Source organism: Neophocaena asiaeorientalis, unplaced genomic scaffold (genome assembly GCF_003031525.2).
Source record: "Neophocaena asiaeorientalis asiaeorientalis breed wild unplaced genomic scaffold, Neophocaena_asiaeorientalis_V1.1 scaffold254, whole genome shotgun sequence".
NCBI lineage: Eukaryota > Metazoa > Chordata > Mammalia > Artiodactyla > Phocoenidae > Neophocaena > Neophocaena asiaeorientalis.
The window spans coordinates 1,442,317-1,462,422 of record NW_020174705.1 but is presented as its reverse complement, the minus strand read 5'-3'; the positions used below and the strand labels follow the sequence as shown (position 1 = coordinate 1,462,422).

Sequence of the window (20,106 nt, the reverse complement as noted above, 5' to 3'; positions counted from 1 at the left end):
TTCCCCTCCTTCATGCCCTCTCTTCTGCCAGGTCTGAAAGTGCTGCCCTTGGTCACAAGTTCATTGAAGGCTTTGGACCCTTGCCCTTCACTACATGAGATGAGCTTCTAGAAGAGGACGCCTTGGCCTTAGGCCCAGGCTGACCAGCACTGACAGGAGGTGCAGAAAAGTGGGAATGCTGTCACCAGAAGTAACTGAGCCCATTTCCCCTGCCTCCTTCCAACACAAAACCCTCCCGCAATCACAACTCTGCTGTCTTCACCAGCAGGCTGCAGGGGCACCGGGTTTTCCCTCCCCACCCACCAGCGGCCTCTGCAAAGCGTGGGCCCCAGGGAAGGGACAGAAAATAAGCTCACCTCTAAGGTCCAGTGTGTCCTCTCCCTCACACAGGAACACGTGGTCCTGTAACGAGGCAAACCCAGGTCAATCCCCCACTCGGACACCTCCAACCTCGCGCAGGCAGATGACGGGAAAAGCGTGGATGACCTGGGTCTATTTTTACCTTTATATTTGGACAATTTTAACCATAAACAAAGCAGAGAGAGGAGCCCCGTGAGCCCCCAGGTAACCTGCTCTACAGCAAGTGACATCAGCTTGCTCGCCTCCATTCTGGTCTCAGCCACACATGCCTCCCAACTTCCAGCCCTCCACCCCTTAGTGGGATTATTTGAAAGCAAATCACATATTTCATTTATCCATAAATATTTCAAGATGTGGCTCTTTAAAATGTCCTAAAAAACTCTCTCGCAACTGCAAAAATTAATGACTCCTTAAATGTCTTAACGTAGTCAAGTTTAAACTCAGCACATGTTCTCACAGTCATCCGTGTTACACTGTGTGTCAGAACTTAATCCCTCTTTAGGGCTGAATAATACAACATCACATGTGTACAGCACAGCACATTCTGTTCACCCATTCAACTGCCGATGGACACTTGGGTTGTTTCCACTCTTGTTATTGTGAATAATGCTATTAAAATTAAGTGTACAAGTATCTGTTTGAGTTCTTGTTTGCACAATTGGGGGTATATATCTAACAGTAAAACTGCTGGATCATATGATAAATTCTATGTTTAACTTCTTCAGAAACGGCCAAACTGTTTTCCACAGTGACTGAACCATTATACATTCCCAAGAGCAGTGTATGAGGGTTCCAATTTCTCCACACCCTCACCATTTCTTATTTTCTGTTTTTTTTGATAATAGCCATCCTAGCGGGTGTTAAGTGGTATCTCATTGTGATTTTGATTGGCATTTCCCCACTAAGGATGGTCAGCATCTTTTCATATGTTGATTGACCATTTGTGTGTCTTCTTTGGAGAAACGTCTATTCAAATGCTTTGCCTCCTTTTTTCTGGTTCTGAAATTTTTATTTTAAAAAAATTTATTTTATTCAAGTATAGTTGATTTACAATGTCGTGTTAATTTCTGCTGTACAGCACAGTGATTCAGTTATACATATACATTCTTTTTCATATTCTTTTCCATTATGGTTTATCACAGGATATTGAATATAGTTCCCTGTGCTATACAGTAGGAGGATCTTGTTTATCCATTCTATATGTAATAGTTTGCATCTGCTAACCCCAAACTCCCATGCCATCCCTCCCCCTTGCCTCTGCCCAGTTTTGAATGTGGTTGTCTTTTTGTTGCTGAATTGTAAGGGTTCTTTACATATTCTGGCTAGATAGCAAATCTTTGTCAGATATGTGATGTGCAAATACTTTCTCCCATTCTGTGAGCTGTCTTTTCATTCTCTTGATAGTATCTTTTGATGCACAAAAGTTTTAATTTTAAGGAAGTTCAACTTATTTATTTAAATTGTGTTGCCTGTTTTTGGTGTCACATTTAAGAAACCACTGCCGAATCCAAGAATAATATCTGTCCCTTATTTTGAGTTCATTTTTGTACATGGTGTAAGGTAAGGGTCCACCTTCATTCTTCTCATGTGCACATTCAATTTCCCAGCACCATTTGTTGGAGAGACCGCTCTCCCCTCACGAATGATCTTGGCACTCTTGTGGAAATATCAATGAACCACAGATGTGAGTTATTTCTCAGCTCTCAATTCTATTCTGTTGGTCTACATGCCAGCACCATGCTGTTTTGATTCATGTAGTTTTGTCGTAAGCTTTGAAATTGGGAAGTGTGACCCTCCAATCTTGTACTTCATTTTCAAGATTGTTTGGCCATTCAGGGTCCCTTGAGATTCCATATGAATTTTAGGATAGGTCTTTCCATTTTTTAAAAAAAACAAACAAACACCACAAACAAAAACAAACCAAAAAACCAAACCACACCACTGTTGGAACTTTGATAGGGATTGCAATCCTCAGTCTTTTAAAAAATTACTAAGATCTCCCCCTATTGACTCCATGTAGTTTCCTATATATTGTATTACTCTTGACTAAACCCCTGTGGTGTTGTGGTGTTGATTGATATGAGGATTGGTCTGACTGAGGCTTGGTTGTTTTGATAAGAATTCAAAGATGGTCCATGGGGCTTCCCTGGTGGCGCAGTGGTTGAGAGTCCACCTGCCGATGCAGGGGACACAGGTTCGTGCCCCAGTCCGGGAAGATCCCACATGCCGTGGAGTGGCTGGGCCCGTGAGCCATGGCTGCTGAGCCTGCACATCTGGAGCCTGTGCTCCGCAACAGGAGAGGCCAAAACAGTGAGAGGCCCGTGTACCACAAAAAAAAAAATATTATCAGGAACCCATAAATTCTAAGTATTTGGTGAATTTTAATCCAATGCAGTTACTGTACTTATTGATTGATGACCACTAAAAATAGTGGAATGTTTATGAGGTGAACTCCCCTGTTTTACATTCAGTATTATAAATATCCTCAGCATCCATCCATGATGTGCAGAGAACGGCAGTGGCCTACCTGCAGTGGGCTGCCCCCACCACCAGCGACCCCCAAGGCTCGAGTCATCACGAGGCTGGAATACATTCCTCTGATGACTCAGGAGAGCTCTGAAACTCGGTGACCAATGACTACAGCCAGGAAAAGCAATGTCACCCATCTTGTCTCTTCCTAATAACATGTCACACATGCCTCAGAGCCTTTTTAAGAGTACCTGGCTCAAGTTTTGCTTTTCTTACTATCATGTCTGCTATCTGTATGCAGTCCATACCTTGGGTTTGTTTGGGTGTGCCATGGGTGAAGTAGCAGCGACTGGGGAGCCAAAAATGTCACTGGTCTTCCCACCAGGGGGGTTCAGACGCTGTCGAGTCTGCACAGGCATGGATTCGTCAAATATACCACTTCCTTTCCCCCCTGAAGAAAAAATCAGGATGGTTAGCAACCCGGAACATCCACCCCACCCACCCTCCACACTCGTGACTTCAGAGACCTCCTCTCACCGCAGTGCCAGTCCTGAATTCAGGCCAACAAGGGTGGGGTGATCAGGTTGACAAGCATCCCTAAAGACCCATGTCAAACCCAGCCCCTTTCTGGGGGCCAGCTGGGGCCTTCCTCACGAGAACTGAGCTGTCCCGGGCTTGCCGCTAGGAGTGAGATAGTAAGATGGCATAAAACATCATTTTCCCCTCTAGAATTTCCTTAACCCTGAACTTTTCATGTTTTCCTGCTGAAGAATCTTCTACGTTAAAGCCATGAAAAGTTCTTTCATAGATTAAAAGCAAACACCCGGGGCTTCCCTGGTGGCGCAGTGGTTGAGAGTCCACCTGCCGATGCAGGGGACATGGGTTCGTGCCCCGGTCTGGGAAGATCCCACATGCCGCAGAGCGGCTAGGCCCATGAGCCACTGCCGCTGGGCCTGCGCGTCCGGAGCCTGTGCTCCGCAGCGGGAGAGGCCACAGCAGTGAGAGGCCCACGTACCACAAAAAAAAAAAAAAAAAAAAGCAAACATCTGCTAAATTTTGAGGTCAGACAGACAGAACTGAATTAATAACATGCCCTATTCAAGGCAAACCTGTAATCTGGAAAACAACATTTACTGAGAATGACTACTCTCCTCACCTCAATCTGTCTGGAACTTCCAGTGACAGCTAGATGTGTCACTGAATTACAGACATTTAACATCTTTGCTGCCAAATAGAAATGATTTGATGAGCTACAATGAAAATACGCATCTCAGATGTAAGTTCTTTTTTTTTTTTTTTTTTGCGGTACGCAGGCCTCTCACTGTTGTGGTCTCTGCCACTGCGGAGCACAGGCTGCGGATGCGCAGGCTCAGCAGCCATTGTTCACGGGCCTAGCCGCTCCGCAGCATGTGGGATCTTCCCGGACCAGGGCACGAACCCGTGTCCCCTGCATCGGCAGGCGGACTCTCAACCACTGCACCACCAGGGAAGCCCTCAGATGTAAGTTCTTATAAGCTGATGGCTAAGGCATGGACGTGAGAAGTAAATGCCGACGTTAAACAGGAAGATGCTAGCACATGCCGCCAGCCCATCCCTCTCTGCACTCAGCAACCAGCGCCTCCCTTCCACCAAGCGCCCACTAAGATTTATAATCTTACAGAAGAAAGAAGGTGCATCCACAAATGGCTATGAGACCAGACACAAGTTGCTCGGCCCCTCTGAGCCCCACATTCCTCACCCTTCCTCACAGCGGTGGTACAAGGCCCTTCCTCATGGCGCTGTGGGGGGATTCAGTGACTCACTGTCGCTTGTGTGTCAAATGCTTACAACACTGGGGACATAAATGCTCAGTGAGCATTTGCTAAAGAAGCTTCCCTTGGATACTGTTCAGTGAAAAAGGCACAAAACGATCTAGACAGCACACAGCGTCTTACTGTAAAAGGAAAGGTATTCTTATCCACCTGTATGTGAATAAAGGGCATTGGTTACTCCACTTTCCTCCCTGCAAAGTGCTCCCCTCTGGGGGCCATGTGTCTGCTCAGGAAATGGGGTGGCTGTGGTGCAGGGGCTTAGGACTGCTAAACATATTCATTTTTATAGTTGTGATCTTTGCTGACTGTCTCCAGGAAATTCAATTTTAAACAGTCACTTCTTGGCTGTAATAACCCATACTGTTAGAACAGGGGACAGTGCACCGTGAGAGGAGCACGGAGCTCCAAGGAGGAGGAGGCTCCATGGGGCGCTTGTCCCCTCGCAAGCCCTCAGACTTGACCAGCCTTTCGGGATGCCGGTTGGTTGTCTGGGGGACACAAAGCACAGCTCCACAAGGACGGGAACCTGGCCCTGGAAGCTCTTCTGGGCCAGGAGAAGCTTAGAGAATGGGTGGGACTGACTGCAGGAAGATGCACACATTCGTGTCGTTTGAGGCCGATCACAAGCCTTCCAGCCCCAGCCACAGCCTCCCAGGGACCCGCAGCCCTCGGGCTGGGGTAGGCGGCACAGCACGGGGTCAGGACCCAGTGCCTGGCGGGATCCTGCTCAGCCGCTAACCAACTGTGTGACAGCACCTGGCTGGGGTCATTGGTGAGATAAGTGAGTCGACACGTGGAGTGGGCAGAGCAGAGCGTGGAGAGGAAGCTCCCAGTCATGCTGCTGGGCTGCTGTTACAAACAGGGTGTCGTCAGCAGAAATGTTTGGACTACAAAGTGGAGAAAAGCTGCTGCCCGAGGTCACCCCTCGCTGCTTGTTACCACGCTGTTGCTGGTCATGCTTAAGTAAATTCTTTCTAAGATCGCATTCAGCTTATTTTAAAATGCAAGATAAAAATAAAAGTAACTCAATTTCAAGTTTTTGGTTAAAGGCACTGCTCATTTAAAAACATTTTAAAAACTATGAAACATGACACAGATAAGTACCTAAGATATAAATAAAGCAAACACCCAAGTAACGATCACAGACGATCACGCGTCTTACAGAATGCTATCAACTCCCAAAAACCTGTGTGGTTCTGTGTCCGAATATTCTGGAAACTACAAACTTCTTCTAGTTTTACCATGTATATGTCCAACCCTAAACAACACAGTTCTGTTTTTGAATTTTATGAAAAGTAAAATAACAGACACACTGCACATCTATTATTCAACATTTTACCTGAAAGATGAATTTGGCTATGAAGGTGGAAAAGATGCTCAATTCACTCATAATTGAAGAAAAATAAATTCAAGATATACTTTTTAAAGAACCAAATCACAAGGCACAGCACCTTGCATGGGGAGCAAGCGATACAGACATCCTGGAGCACATGTCTGAAGGCCAGTGGAAGCACCAGCATTTTATTTATTTATATTATGATTATTTATTTTTGGCTGTGTTGGGTCTTCGTTGCTGCACGCGGGCTTTCTCTCGCTGCGGTGAGCGGGGGCTACTCTTCGTTGCGGTGCGCGGGCTTCTTATTGTGGTGGCTTCTCTTGTTGTAGAGTATGGGCTCTAGGTGCGCAGGCTTTAGTAGCACGAGGGCTCAGTAGTTGTGGCTCGCGGGCTCTAGAGCGCAGGCTCAGTAGTTGTGACACATGGGCTTAATTGCTCTGCGGCATGTGGGATCTTCCAGGGCCAGGGATCAAATCTGTGTCCCCTGCACTGGCAGGCAGATTCTTAACCACTGCGCCACCAGGGAAGCCCTAGAACCATCATTTTAAACTGACCCAGCAATTCCATTTCAGGAAATTTACCGCAATTGATATATTCAGGAGGTAAGTTGGGAGCACGGGCTTTGGAGTCAGGAAAACCTGCATCCAAAGGCTAGTTCTGCCACCCCAGCAAGCTGTGGACTCAGGCAGGCCAGTGAACCCCAAGCCTCAGCTTCCTCCTCTGTAAAGGGGGTAACGCCACCTATCCCCCAAGCTGTGGAGAAGACCGGCACCCAGCACAGCCCCTGATAAACACCAAATGACCCACCTGTATCAATCACCACTGTCAGAAGGAGGTCTAAACCAGAAGAATAGATGAAACACGGCACCCGACCAGCCTGGGTTAACTTCCAGTGATGGCCAGTGGCAAGTCCCTTGCTCCGAACGTGCTCCATTAGGCCCTCCCCGGAGTCTGCGGGGTCGAGTCTGTGGGTCTGGACATACCAGCAGGTTCCCTTCTGGGCTGCCCTTGAAATTCATCACAGGTGATTTTCTTCCTTCTCTCCTTTCTTCCCTCCTTCCTCTCTTTTTTTTTTTAATGTAATTCATTCATCAGTTAGAAAGAGCTCTTGGGTGACAGGAGGAGGCAGAGGGGGGACTCCGGCGTTTGTTAAATGCTCAACTATCATCACAGAGCACTTGGCAGGACAGAAAACAAACCCCAAACGACAGGACCATGAGAAGCAGACATTTTGGCACAGGGCGTCCCATCGCTGTCATGATACCTTGTCACTGTGCACAACGTAGGGGTTTTCTAACTCTCCAGTCAGGAGGGGCCCAGGCTGCCCACAGGGCACGAGATGGGCGGGGGAGCATGAGATTCTGAAGGCCTGGCAAAGCAGCGCCGCCCCACGCTGCCACACTGTCTAGAGAACCCGAAGCCCCAGAGACAGCTGCAGCCGCGCATGGTGCCGAGCCAGAGCCACGGCTGCTGGTGCACCCACCTCCAGTGCCTCCAGTCTGAGTCTATCTGCCACATCACCTCGTTGGTACAAAGGATGAGCAGGGCTGAGCACTCCTGGCCCTGCACCCCCACAAATTGGGTAGGGGAGAATGTTACTCAGCAAGAACCACCTGCTTCTCTGCTATAACTAAATCCAAAGATACCACTAACCTTCACCCCTCCTTACCCCCACCCCAAACCACTGAAAACAACCAAACAACCAAAAAACTAGCTTTTGAATCTATTGCTTTGTGTGTCCTCTAGGTTTGTCAAGCAATATTTGTACCCAGAATTGGGGTGGGGTAGGGAGCAGTTCCAGCTCCCAGCTGCTTGATTTCGTTATTTGTCTGAAATTCTGACTCCTGTGTTGGGTCTCTCAGATCTTTAAGGATGGAACAAACCTTGTCTTCCCCTCGTAGATACAGACAGGGGAAAGCTCCTCAGGTAACTATCACTGTACAGTCGCTCAGCTGGACCGTCCATCAGCCAAGAGAAACACTCTTCTGAGATTCCCTTCCACTGGAGCCATTAGAAGGTGGGTAAGTAGTGAGGAGCCACACAGATGTGTGCCAGGCTGAGCCACCCTTTTTAGTTTCAATCCCACTAACAATCTGATTAAAACTACTCTAAATGCACAATTTGTATGCAATTTCAAGAATCTCAAGAAGTCTATGGGACAATTTGGGGAGCCTCCGTGGTGGGAACCAGAACCCCACCATCTGCCTTTGTACCCTCAGTGCCTGTACGCAGCCAGTATCTGGTGACAGATGAGGGGGAGTTCCAAAATGACCGAGCCACCTTCAGGACACAAAGCACAAGTCAGGATAAAACTTTCCTTCCACTCTAGGACTCTGATGGCAGGGGATAACCTGCACCAGAAAATATCTGAAAGGATCAATATAAAGAAAGGGAAAATTTTATCAAAAGAGCAGCACAAAAGAGAACAGGTAGAGGCCAAAGGGTTAAGGAGTCAAAAGCCCATACCAGGGGGATTGGTCCTTTTGGGTATGTTCTGAGGTTCTTCAGTTGATCCAAAAATATTAGATGCCATCCTGTCGGGCCTGCGTGGAGATGCGGCTTCTTCTGGATGATCACTCGGCTCTCCTCCCGGGGGCTTCATGGCCCTGCAAGCAGACAGGGTGTGAGGGACCGACAGATGGCCGGGGCGCCACCATCCAGAGACTGTGGCACAGCCAGACAGGGCAGACATCTGTGGGAAAACCACACACCGTGGCACGACAAGCTCATGGCCGTTGGCCAGCCGGCAAACCTCCCTCCTTGCCCTTGAGTTCCCTTAAAGGTTTTCTCTGCACATCTTGATTATGCCAAGACCTCCAGAGATGTGCATACTCTGCAGTTACTCCTGTGACCTCTCATTAGTAAAATTAAAGTTTCCATAAAACAGGCAAACTGAGCCAGTTCAGTAGAATTTAATAGTCACTTTAATTAGCAGACAATAGTGCTGGGTGTTGTAGCTCACACTCCCTCAGCATTTATACACGCTAGCTCCTATTCCAAGGACCTGACACGGCCACCCTCTAAGGCAGCCATGATTTTCACAGAGATGAGTGTGAGCTAAAGAGAGGGCCACACAGGAAGTAGCAGAGCCAGGACTCAGACCCAGGCAGTCTGGCTGCAGAGCTCAGACTACACCCTAATAATCCTCAACATCCTCTAGAAAGAAACGACGGGGCAGTGCACCACTTACCCACAGAGTAAGCTTGACCCAGAGAGCTGCGTCCTCAAAAGGGCAGCCACTGGCCACTGTGGCCAGTGGGCACTTGGACATGGGGGTCTGAGCTCTGATGTGCTGTAGGTATAGATTACACACCAGACTTTGAAGACTCAGCACAAAGAAGAAAAAGCAAAATACCTCTTTAATTGTATCTTTTACATTGATCACATGTTGAAATAATGTTTTGTACATATTAAGTTGAATAATATCTATTAAACTTAATTTTTCCTGAATCTTTTTATTTTTTAAAATGTGGCTACTAGAAAATTTAAAATTCCTTATGTGGCTCATATTTCTAATGGAAAGTGTCAGCTCAGACCACGGGGAGCACCACCCCCACTAACCCACGTCAGTCCTGGGAATCTACACCAGGCTGATGATTTCCAGTCCCAAGGTCTGGTACCACCAACGACAAGTTAAACATCAGACAGATCAGAACACACCAGCTGGACCACTGTTCACTTTAGATCAACACGTGTGCAGAGTGTCACCCCAGCACACACTGGCATCCTTCAAGTGTGGATTTTAATTAAACACCCACAGAGAGCAGTGCTATTCCTACACTCAGTCACCACCAGCTGAATCTACTGTGGTCTCGATCTTTGGGAATCTGCCATGCACTTGGAGGCTGGGTATTTCAGAAGTGGATGAGCAGGACCTTGAGTCACTTTTTATTGCAATAACTGAAGAATTAAGAAAATTCCATAAAGCTCTTCCCTGACACCCCAAGAGCATCGGTCTCCTTCAGCAGAGCAGCATAACACTGAATTCATATGCATCTTTACAGGAAACCTATGGCCACACTGCAGGATCTTAGCTCTCCCACCAGGGATGGAACCTGTGCTGCCTGCAGTGAAAGCGTGGAGGCCTAACCACTGGACCACCAGGAAAGTCCCAAGACACCTAGATTTTCAAACGTATTTTAAAGCAGAGTTTTAAACTGCTGAGTGGCCCCTGCTCTTTCACCAGTCCTAAGCAAGAGGACGGCCTGTGACCCCAGACATTTAGAAAGAAGTGAAACTGCGGAGCTCGCCACACAAAAGCGATGCAGACACTAGAAGAATAGGATGTTTAACATGCTGTTTCCTCAACAGAGCTAGAAAGGGAGCTGATCATTCGTTGTAATTTAAAGGGAACGGAGTTTTCTGCTCTCTGGCTGTAAAGCAGGACAGCAGAAAGCGCTCGTCTGCTGCGAGGGCCACCAGCGTGCCTGCTCACTGGGACGGAGACCGCAGGCAGGCTGCTCGCCACCACCCAAGCCGCCACCCAAGCCGAGTGCGCAGTGGGCCAGGCTTCCACATGGGTTCGGTCACATCAGTTTGAAGGAAGGGGCCAGGGATGCTTGTCCAGCAGTTAGCATCTCCTTAAGGATTTGATAAAGAAAAAAATTACTCGGTTTAAGGGAAAAAACCTTTTTTAAAAAAATGACCATTAACCAGACTTAAATTAGAAAGGCATTAGTAAGACCTCACGTCAGGCCCTCTGGTGGGGGACACCCGAGGCCATCTGACTCCCACACCCATTATAAATCTCACAGCCCCAACACAATGACATTCCTGATTTTTCTTGGCATATTTTCAAGCAGGTCCAACAGGCTTGGGTCTCTGAGATCTGGCATCCTCAGAACTGAACTGAACTGAACATCAAGTCTCATACTGGCATGAACTAAAATTCCTATTTTACTGACTTACTTGCAACACAGCTTTTCTTTCAAACCCTCAAATTGTCAGACCAGATGTGGGGTAGGCTCCCCAGCACTCTCTCCTCTCACATTCCACATCCCTGGATACACGCCTCTCCCTGGCCTCCACCGCTTGCTTCACTCTAACTTGCACGTTCCCTGAGCACCTACCACGGGTGGGCCTGCACCAGACCCTGTGGATGGAAAGACAAGCAAGAGCAAGTCCTGGGCCTGGAGAAGCTCCCCGCTTTCTGGGAAGGCTAGAGCTGTGCAGAGGCAGTTTCCATGTTCTGCATGAGTGATGCCACAGAGGCACTGAGTGTCACTGGAACTCCAAAGACACCTCTGGAGTAGGTAAGGCTCAAATTGTGTCTGCGGTCTCCATGAGGAAAGAGAACCACTGCAGCACAGGAGGTAAGCGATATTTATTTGAAACTGCCAAATGTTAATTTGGGGTGGTGGAAATATGTTATTATATTATTTTGTGTACTTTTCTGAATTTTATTTTACTTTACTTTGAAAAGAAGGGAAGGAAAGTGGTGCCCAAGAATGTTGTAGCAGAGAGATTATCGTACACAATGGCCAAGTTTCCTGGGAAGAGGTGGCAAGCGTCTCCACCACAAAAGCTATGGGGTGGCACTAGGGTCACACAGCCTTGCAGCAGTCAAGCAAATCACACAAGCTGGGTCTCCAATAAAACGGACTGAGAGTTAAATAGACATTTCCATAAAAACAGAAGCTCCAACAATGGCTCAAGGTGGCCCTCACAGGCTCACTATCAAGTGCAGGTATCACTTCAACCCTAATTACAGGAGGGGGATGGGAATACCAGTAGCTCAGACGTCTTGGGGATGACCTCACTACATGGGGATGCTCCCAGTTATGGCTTCCTTTTTCAGTACCCTTTGGATACATTTCAATGAAGACATTCCAAGCACACAACAGAAACTAAGGGGCACGTGATAAGAAAATACACACAGCTCAAGTGGACCACAGAAACAGCAGAGGCCACATCGACACTCACCTGGAAGGACCCATGCTTGTGACCCCACCTCCAACAGCTTATTCCTGTATCCCAGAAAAGCTATGGGGGACCTGCCAGGTTTGGAGTGAAGCTGCAAAATAGACCTAGATTAAATTCTTTACAAATATACATCCTGCAGCTTAAAAGACCTCAGATTAATGATGGCTAAAGCATAATGCTTTTATAGTTCAAAATCCCTTTAACACCAGATAATCCTTCAGCAAGAAAACAAAAGTAGGGTTTTAAGAGAGGAAAACCTGGCCCAGTAATCTTACAGCCACCACTTGATTCCCTTCACAGCTAAGTAAAAAGGCCTGTCGAGCTAGTCAATTCCTCTAAGACAAAGCTGCTAACTGATCCCAAGCAGGAGCTTCCAATCGATCATCCAATTAAGATGGGTTTTCCTTCTCCAACATCCTAAAAGGAAGAATTTTCTCCTTATCCTCTCCAAAAACTAATGCCCCAAAGAAATGTGGGTATCAGTTTAGAGCACCAGCTCTGCACTGTCTCCTACAGCTTGGAAGTCAGCCTCACATCAGCGTTCCTCACAGTGCTTATTCGCTAACTGGACCAATGTTTGCTAGGCATCCAGTGCCAGGCTGTGTAAACAAAGAAAGAGTGTACTTAGTGGGCACAACAGAGAAAGTGCTGGGAAGCAGCCCTTGCCCAGCTGGTATGGGTGGTGCAGAACAGCAGCTTTCAGGCACCAGAAACCTGACTCATTCTGAGCACTCCAGGATATACTTCTGGCCCCATTATCAGCACAGATCTAGACGAGAATGATTAATAGTCACTGTTAGTGGGATAAGGACTCATTATTTGGGTAGGAGTGTTACTGAATACTGACCTAACTCCCTCAAATTTACAGGGATTTTATCACTCGAAACAATTCTTTAATTTTATGTACTGTTTACCTCAACAGACGTCACACTCTTCTGCTTTTATTGTGGGGCTGGGTCACAGAAAAGGCTCACAATAAAGAAAACTCTTAGGCAGCTGAAGAACCAGCTGGACAACGCAAGCTGGTTTCTCCAGCGGCAGGACATTGCCAGCTCTGGCGACTCTATGTGACCCCCAATACCCATTGCTCTACAAGCTAAAAAGAAAGCAAGCGCGCTGCTATGTGTTCCTGAGTGTTTAAAACCAGTCGAAACTCCTTCTATCACTTGCTGTCCCGCCTGTTTCCTTGTCAGTAAAGTGGGGGAGGGCGCCGCCTGGCTCCCGGGCTGCGGCAGTGCTGAGGGATCCCGGGATGAGACTTTGCCCCGAGGCCCATCCACTCGCGCACACGCCGCAGGGCCCCAGAATCCCAGCAGCGCCGCCACGCCCGCCCCCCCGCAGCAGACGGCTCGGACAGCATCTCCGGCGCGCTCGCCAATGAAGGGGCACGTGCTGGGACCGGACGCGCGGGGAGGCGCACTCAGGCCTCCGGGTCCCGCGGGAGCGCCCACCTCCCCGACCCGGCCCCGGAGGCCCCGGCTCTGCGAGCTCACCGCGGCCGCCCCGCCGCCCCCGCGCATCCTACGTGACCGTGGCTGCGCCCGCGCCGCACCTGGAGCCGGCCCGGCCTCCCTTACTCTCCGGCGCCCGGAACATGTCGGCCGCCACTCGGAGCCTCCCGGCCGCCTTGCCGTCCTTCCCGCTCGGCCCCGCGCGACCCGAGGCCCGCCTTCTCGCTCTTATTGGGCGCCGCCGACACCAGTCAAGCTGTATCAGCCTATCGTGGTGTCGGACTCCGCCCCACGAGACGGAAGCTTGGTGAGGCCTGCGCCGCGCTCGCGGCCGATTGGTGAGAACAGGTACCGCTCACGGCGCGGGGCGCCACCAATAAGCCGGCGGGGGACTGTCCCTCCCCACTCCCCCGAGGTGGGCGGGGTCGGGCACTATCCGGGCACCTGGCCGAAACTCCCCGCAGCCCCGCGGGGGCCTCCCGCCCGCCTCATGGGTCTGCCGTGCCGGCACCAAGCAGCACCGAGCTGGGTCCAGCCTGTCCGGAGACGCTTGGTTTTCGCCAAGCCAGTCAATGGCACGTGGATACGTGGCCAAAGGAAACGGGATCGCAGTTCCTCTGTCCTGCACGTCGTGGGGGCAAGAACACTAACTCAGAAATGGGAAGCAAGGGATAAACTGTGCCAGCTGTCTGATTTCTAGCTCAAAAAAACAAAACACATTCAGCAGTGTTTTGTTGCTCAGTTACACTGCGGACAGCCCATCGATTCCTCTGAGATTTCACCAGATGAGAGCCACTTGGGCTGTTTGCAAAGTGCACACTTAAAAAGAAAAAAGCAGAAACAGTAATTATTAGATCAAGTATTAGTATGTATTTATGCACAATAATAAAAACAGATTTACAAGTTGAACTGGAAATTTAAACATAAGAAGTTTAACAGCTTTTGTTTATTATATTAAATAACCAAACACCTTTTATTCCCCAAATTGGTAAAGAATAAATAATATAATTTACAATATGGTACAAAAAATAATCAGGAAGGACAGGCATTCTGCTTTATACATACACTGTATATGTATATTTATAATCTATAAAACAAATTCACATCTCAAGCCGAAAACCTTAGATGATATGGCTTAACGATTATTATAAAAAACAGCAATAAGTTCTGCTGCCCAGAAGCTCTAGAGCCAGTTATCCTGTTACAGAACAAAGGGCATGGGCTACTGTAGTGCTTCCAAGACTTACCTCACCTAACACGACTTACAAGTTACTGTAGGATTAGGAGAGTTTTGACAAGTCAGGAAAGGTTTGCTGTGGGTTTCTTTCTTTTTTTTCTTAAGACAAAGTGCCATATTACCTCCTAAATGCATCTGATAGATCTCAATGTTAAAAGAAAAAGAAAAAGCAACTGCTGTTTTCCTCCTCCACTTGTTTCAAGTGTCTTTTATTCTATGACTGTTCTTTGTACATGTTTGGATTCAATGGTGTGATCTAGTTAAAGATGCTATTAAACTGAAAAGACACCACCAGTAATGAGGCTATGGTACAGAATGCTAGAGAATGGGACTGAGGTGGGAAAGCAAGTGGATGAACCGATTAAATGGTTCCAAATACCCCCACTCCCTGAGCAAGTACCCTACGCCCAGAAGACACAGAGGGATGAGAAAAATGCCATCACGAACCTTATGTGGAATCACGAACTTCAACTTGCCTCTGCACCTTCTGAAGAATGGAATGCTCATCACTGGATATTCACAATGAAGAATCAAGGCAAAAACAACTCCCTTGAGACCGAAGATATTCAGTCTCAATCTTTAGAAGAGATGAATCAGCAAAAAGATCCCTGACAACGTTAAAGTGACTAGGGGAAGATTTTTCTGAGAAACTGACCTGGTCTTAATCACAACATGCTCAAATGCACAAAGGAAGCCCCAGGTGTATACTGACACTATCACAACTTCCGCTGGAAGGGCAGAGGGAGACGCAGAAGTGGGAGGTGTCTCTGCTTGGGTCTTTTGAAAAATTCCAGCCTTTAACATAACAGTTGCTTATTTTCATACATATATAATCATTTAGGTTGGGAGAAAAGGCATCCATCATTTTAATGCTACAGACGACACCATTTTTCCTTAATATGGCAGGCAAATGCTTATACCTGTCTGGTTGCTAGAGAAGCAGGGTTCTCTGAAATCATGTCAGCTTTATTACAAGTTTGAGAAGAGTCAGTCCACTCTCCTCCGCAACTCACCTCCCCACTGGATGACACTGGGCAGTCAGCTACTCCCAAATGGAGTCGGTGTGGGAGATCCAAGAGGGACATGCTGCTGAATAAAGCGCCGACAAAGTCTTATCCAGATCTCCAGAGTTTTCCTCCTGCTGGATGTCCACCAGGTGACAGGTGCCAACCTACCAACCAGACTACTGTGGGGTGTCCCCTGATGGATAAGCAGCTCGGGATCGCCACTGTCCCTGGCACAGTGCCCACCGCCACTGGGCACTGCCCCCCGTATTGATGCAGTAATGCTACTTGGCATCTCTGGTCCCAGACAGTGGGAATACAAGAAAGCTGGCAGTGGTCTAACCTTGGCCTGATCCACTGTGGATCTAACCGGGTCGGATGCCCAGAGACAGACCTACTGATCTTGTTTGGCTCAATAAGGTACTAATTTCAGGAAGCTGATACATTGATCACAAAACACAAGCTAGTTTAAAGAGACTCTGGACTCAAATACTGCTGTCTATCTCTCTTAAAGTGGTACCACATCCCTTTCTTTCAGACCTCCAGAGCTTTGGGACTGTTTTTTCAAGAGCCCAGGAGGGCTGCCCACACAGGCTTTTCTTAGTGATGTTTGTGCCTAAATCCAGATCTGAAAGAGGGAGGCCACATGACAGGCAGGAGCTCTGAGGAAAGCTGGAGAGGAAGGAAGGAAGCTATTGCCTGGAAGCCACTGTCCTGCTTCCTCTGCAGCTTGGAGGGGACAACCCGACCTGCAGCCTGGAGCAGCTGACCACACTGGGGAGGCGGCAGGATCAAGAGCGGCCCCTCTGCTTGTACTCGCAAAGGACCTTCCCCTCTCCTTGCACACTGGCTCTGGGGGAGGAACCAGAAGAGAGGGCCCAGCTGGCCTCGAAGGCTGCCGGTCCACAGTGAGCTGGGAGAGAGGCAAGGTGATGAACACTAACAGTAGTGGGCTGGGGCGGATTCAAGAAGCCACACTGACTGCAGCTGCTGGGCAGGGGTAAGCAGCAGGTGGGGTGGTGCCCCAACACCACAGCACTGGTGCCCAGCCACATAGGTGTGCCTGGGTGGTGGTTCGTGTGTTTGGCCCCGCAAGGCTGAGAAGGCAGAGGAGCTGTGTTAACTCCATTCTGGGGAAAGACTGGATGTTGCACTACCCGAGATGGTGACGGCTGGTCATCTGAGGAGGCTCAAGGAGCACACCAGAGGGATGTGGGTTCAGCGCACCCTGACTGCACGTGATGTCTGACCCTTGCCTGGATTCCCTGAACAGGAGGAAGAAAAACAGGAGACCATGAGGCAGAAATACAAGCAAGGGATTAGACATATGCATTGAGGCATACTCTGCACTGATGCCAAGGAAAGGAAGAGAGAACCTTCCCTGCAAATGGCATCTGTCCAAAATGCTAGGCAGAAACACGTCAGAAGTTCAAGATCATCAGGAAAGTCTTATCTGTAGTCAAATGAGCGCTTGGGGATCACCCTAACAGAGAGAAATAACATCTCAGGTCACCAAGAAGAAATGTGCAGATAGATGTGGGGAAGAAACCAACCAAACAGGAACCCTGTTCTTCCTCTCCAATGTCTCCTAATTCTCAAAATACGAGAAAAACATTTTCTGACCAGCTTAGCGGGATTTTTTTAAAAGTCCACACAACCCGCATAAGACATGATTCTTTTCCCCCTTCCTGTTGAGTCAGTCAGAACAAAAGCTCCAGATGAGGAAGCACTAGGCCATGGTCAGGATTTCTGGGGAGGTGGCACCAGTTGCGCTGACCTGGGACCCTCCCACTGCCCCATGATTGGAGTGTCCTCTGCAGTGCCCGCTGTCTCAGGTCATGCCCAGCTGTCCTCCTCGTCCTCGCACTGCAGAGGGAAAAACTGAAGCAGGGAGTGGGTTTGGCGCAAAGAAGGCAGCAATGCCCTGGAGCCTCCCTGCAGAGAGCAGGAGGTCACAGCTTTCCAGGCCATAACGACGACAGCCAGGCCCACCACTCTTCTCTCAGAAAGAAAACACCCTGAAACGTCTGACACAATGACCGAGGCAGAAGTGTAGGTACCATGCAGACCCTAACACATGCTCCTGGCAGGGGGTGGGTCCGACGCCAGGGCCACATCTGACACTGGCCTTGCCGAGGACGCTCCCTCATCGCCTGGCCACCACTGCCTCGGCCTGCTGGGACATGGCTGTGTGCACGTTGCACGTTCTGGGTGCAGAGGTGCCTCTGTTCAGACTGCCTCCTGGGAGTCCGGGCTTGATTTATGTTTTCTCTCTTCTAAAGAGGGCTACCCCTATGATGCTCGAGGACCACCAACCCCATAAGCTGTCCTCCGCAGCCTCCGGGCTGCCCCAGCCATGAGGCACAGTCACTGGGACAGGTCACCGACCGGGGGGCCACCTCCACCGCCATCAAACAGAACCTCTCGGCGGCCAGGCTCAGCGATGGACAGCTCTTGGGCCAGATCGTTGAACCGGGATATGTAATCGATGCTGTTTTCGTTCATCATGCACACCAGCTGGGAATCCACAACCTGTGGGAGAGGACACGGGGAGACGAGTGAGCAGGCAGCTGGCCACCATGGCCGGACTTAAGCGCAACTCCCTCTACAATGAGGGTGAGAGTCCCTCTGGCGGCCACGTAACAGCGGCCCCCGCACTCCAGGGACGACCTCAGAATCACCTCCGTCACTGCGAACACTCGCTCTGTGGACAAGTATGCACTGTGAGCCCGGCCGCCCAGCTGTCGGGTCAGAGTGGTGGGTCCCCGGGGAGGACGGTCAGTGGACAGAGAGGCAGAGGGAAGGCAGCAGAACTAGGGACTATGGGGTGGCCTGAAGGAGACAGAAGTGGAGGAGGGAGTTTGCCACGGGCTTGCGTGTCAGAGGAGGGTTTTCTGAGGCGGGGTGTGTGCAGAAGTGTGGGAGCAAGTCATGTAAAGCCACGAGGGAAGCACATTCCCGTGAGAAGAAACAGCAGGTGCAAAGGCCCTAAGGTGGGAACAGCCAGCTGTTCAAGAAACAAGGAAGATGGTGGATGTGACAGTGAGTAAGGCAGAGAGTAGAGGAGACCAGAGTGTGCACAGTGGGGCCTCACGCATCAGGACTGTCCTGTGGGCAGAGCCAGGGAGTTTACTGTCTCCTCCCGCACCTCCAGCACCGGACTGTCGGCCTCATGGGGATGGGGCCTTTAATTTGTCCATTCTGGGCCTGTAGCAGTGCCCAGCATCTAGTAGGCCCTCAATTAATATTCATTAACAAACTGCTTGATGTAATGAACAAATACAAATGAGAAGCCTTCGGAAAATTCTGAGTAGAGCACAGGATGAACTGAACTTTAAACTTTTTAACTACAAGAAATTTCAAAAAAACTGAAATTTGTTTTCAAAATCCCCTCGGATCTCGAGATTTACGTCCGGACACCGAGAAGCTGAGGCATCCTGGGAAGCAGCTGTGTGAGCTTTGTTTGATCCAGGTTCCCCCCCGAGTATCGACTATGAAATGCTCGAGGGCCCCCCACAAGTGCCTCGACAGCCTAGGGAGCCGGTGTTGGGGAGATGCTGCTCTAGGACTTCAGCAATGAGCTGGGGGTTGGGCCAGGGGCATTCTAGACTTAGGTTCTCCCCTCAGCACAGCCTCTGTCTAAACTCCTACAGTACCTGTTACTTCACGCCTGAAGTCTTAGTTAAATGTACCCGTCTTCACTCCCTCAGCCCTACTTGCCCACAGATACCACTCAAACCTAGTGGGATGGAGGCCTGGGTGGTTGTGTGAGGCAGCGGCCTGGACAAAGAAAAGAGGGATGCTGCATTCCAGGCAGAACATGGGGGTGACACACTGCCACAGCATGACTCCCGGGTCATCACGTGATCGCAGAGGAGCCTCTGCAGCAGCCCTCCCTCCATTCGGCAGGTCAGCCACGAGCAACGACACCAAGGTGCTGCTCAAGGGTCCCCTCTGTCAGGTGGCAGCAACGATGGCACCGCCACTACTGCCTCTTCTCCTCTGCAGATCAGGAGACTGAGCAGGGGGACACAGAGTCCCTGCCCGAGGTCACACAGCTGGTGGAGGATACACAAGACCCAGAGTTGCCTTCAGAGCCCCGGGCTCAGCTGTGACTCAGGGTCTGTCACCTGCTGCCAGCGGGACAAATGCCGGGCCAGTACTGGCAGAGATTCCCTCTCAGGAGCAGTCAGAGGCTGGGCTCTGTCCATGACAGCTCCTGACATGTAAATCTTAGTGAGCAGTTCTGAGTAACCACACGGGTCTGCCGGAGGGTCTGGCAGCTCTGGGATGGAGGCTGGCACCCAGGCTTGGGGGAAAGGTCGTGCGCTTACCTCGGCGACATCAGCCAGGGACCGGGACACAAACGAGTCGCGAGAGTTGCCATCCAGCAGGCTGGGGCCCAGAAGGGAGGTGCCACTGTTGGTTCCGACAGGGGTTGGCAGCATCTTCCGGCTCTTCTCTGGGGAGATGAAGCTCGCTGCAGAGAGGAAGGAGAGGCCCTGAGCTGGCTAGG

The 20,106-nt window shown here is 49.6% G+C and overlaps 2 protein-coding genes across 6 annotated transcripts in view; both read right to left on the bottom strand.

Annotated features, from left to right (window-relative positions):
- JPT2 (Jupiter microtubule associated homolog 2) overlaps window positions 1-13,541 on the bottom strand; it is a 16,706-nt gene extending 3,165 nt beyond the window's left edge. Inside the window, exons 1-4 of one of the 4 annotated variants that reach the window (XM_024759641.1) lie at window positions 13,451-13,541; window positions 8,443-8,582; window positions 3,138-3,280; window positions 357-402 (exon numbers count right to left, since the gene is read on the bottom strand). In XM_024759641.1, the coding sequence (XP_024615409.1) occupies window positions 357-402; window positions 3,138-3,280; window positions 8,443-8,582; window positions 13,451-13,494 (373 nt within the window). In that variant the 5' untranslated portion in view covers window positions 13,495-13,541. Of the gene's footprint in view, window positions 1-356; window positions 403-3,137; window positions 3,281-8,442; window positions 8,684-13,391 lie in introns of those variants that run through there. The other 3 variants (XM_024759644.1, XM_024759642.1, XM_024759640.1) reach the window with 3 other exon arrangements.
- A 2,907-nt stretch (window positions 13,542-16,448) lies between these two features.
- Window positions 16,449-20,106, bottom strand: part of CRAMP1 (cramped chromatin regulator 1) — a 57,170-nt gene continuing 53,512 nt past the window's right edge. For both annotated transcript variants that reach the window (XM_024759435.1, XM_024759436.1), the window contains 2 exons: window positions 19,925-20,070; window positions 16,449-18,122 (listed from right to left, as the gene is read on the bottom strand). In XM_024759435.1, coding sequence (XP_024615203.1) covers window positions 17,958-18,122; window positions 19,925-20,070 — 311 coding nt within the window. In that variant the 3' untranslated portion in view covers window positions 16,449-17,957. The remainder of the gene's footprint in view (window positions 18,123-19,924; window positions 20,071-20,106) is intronic.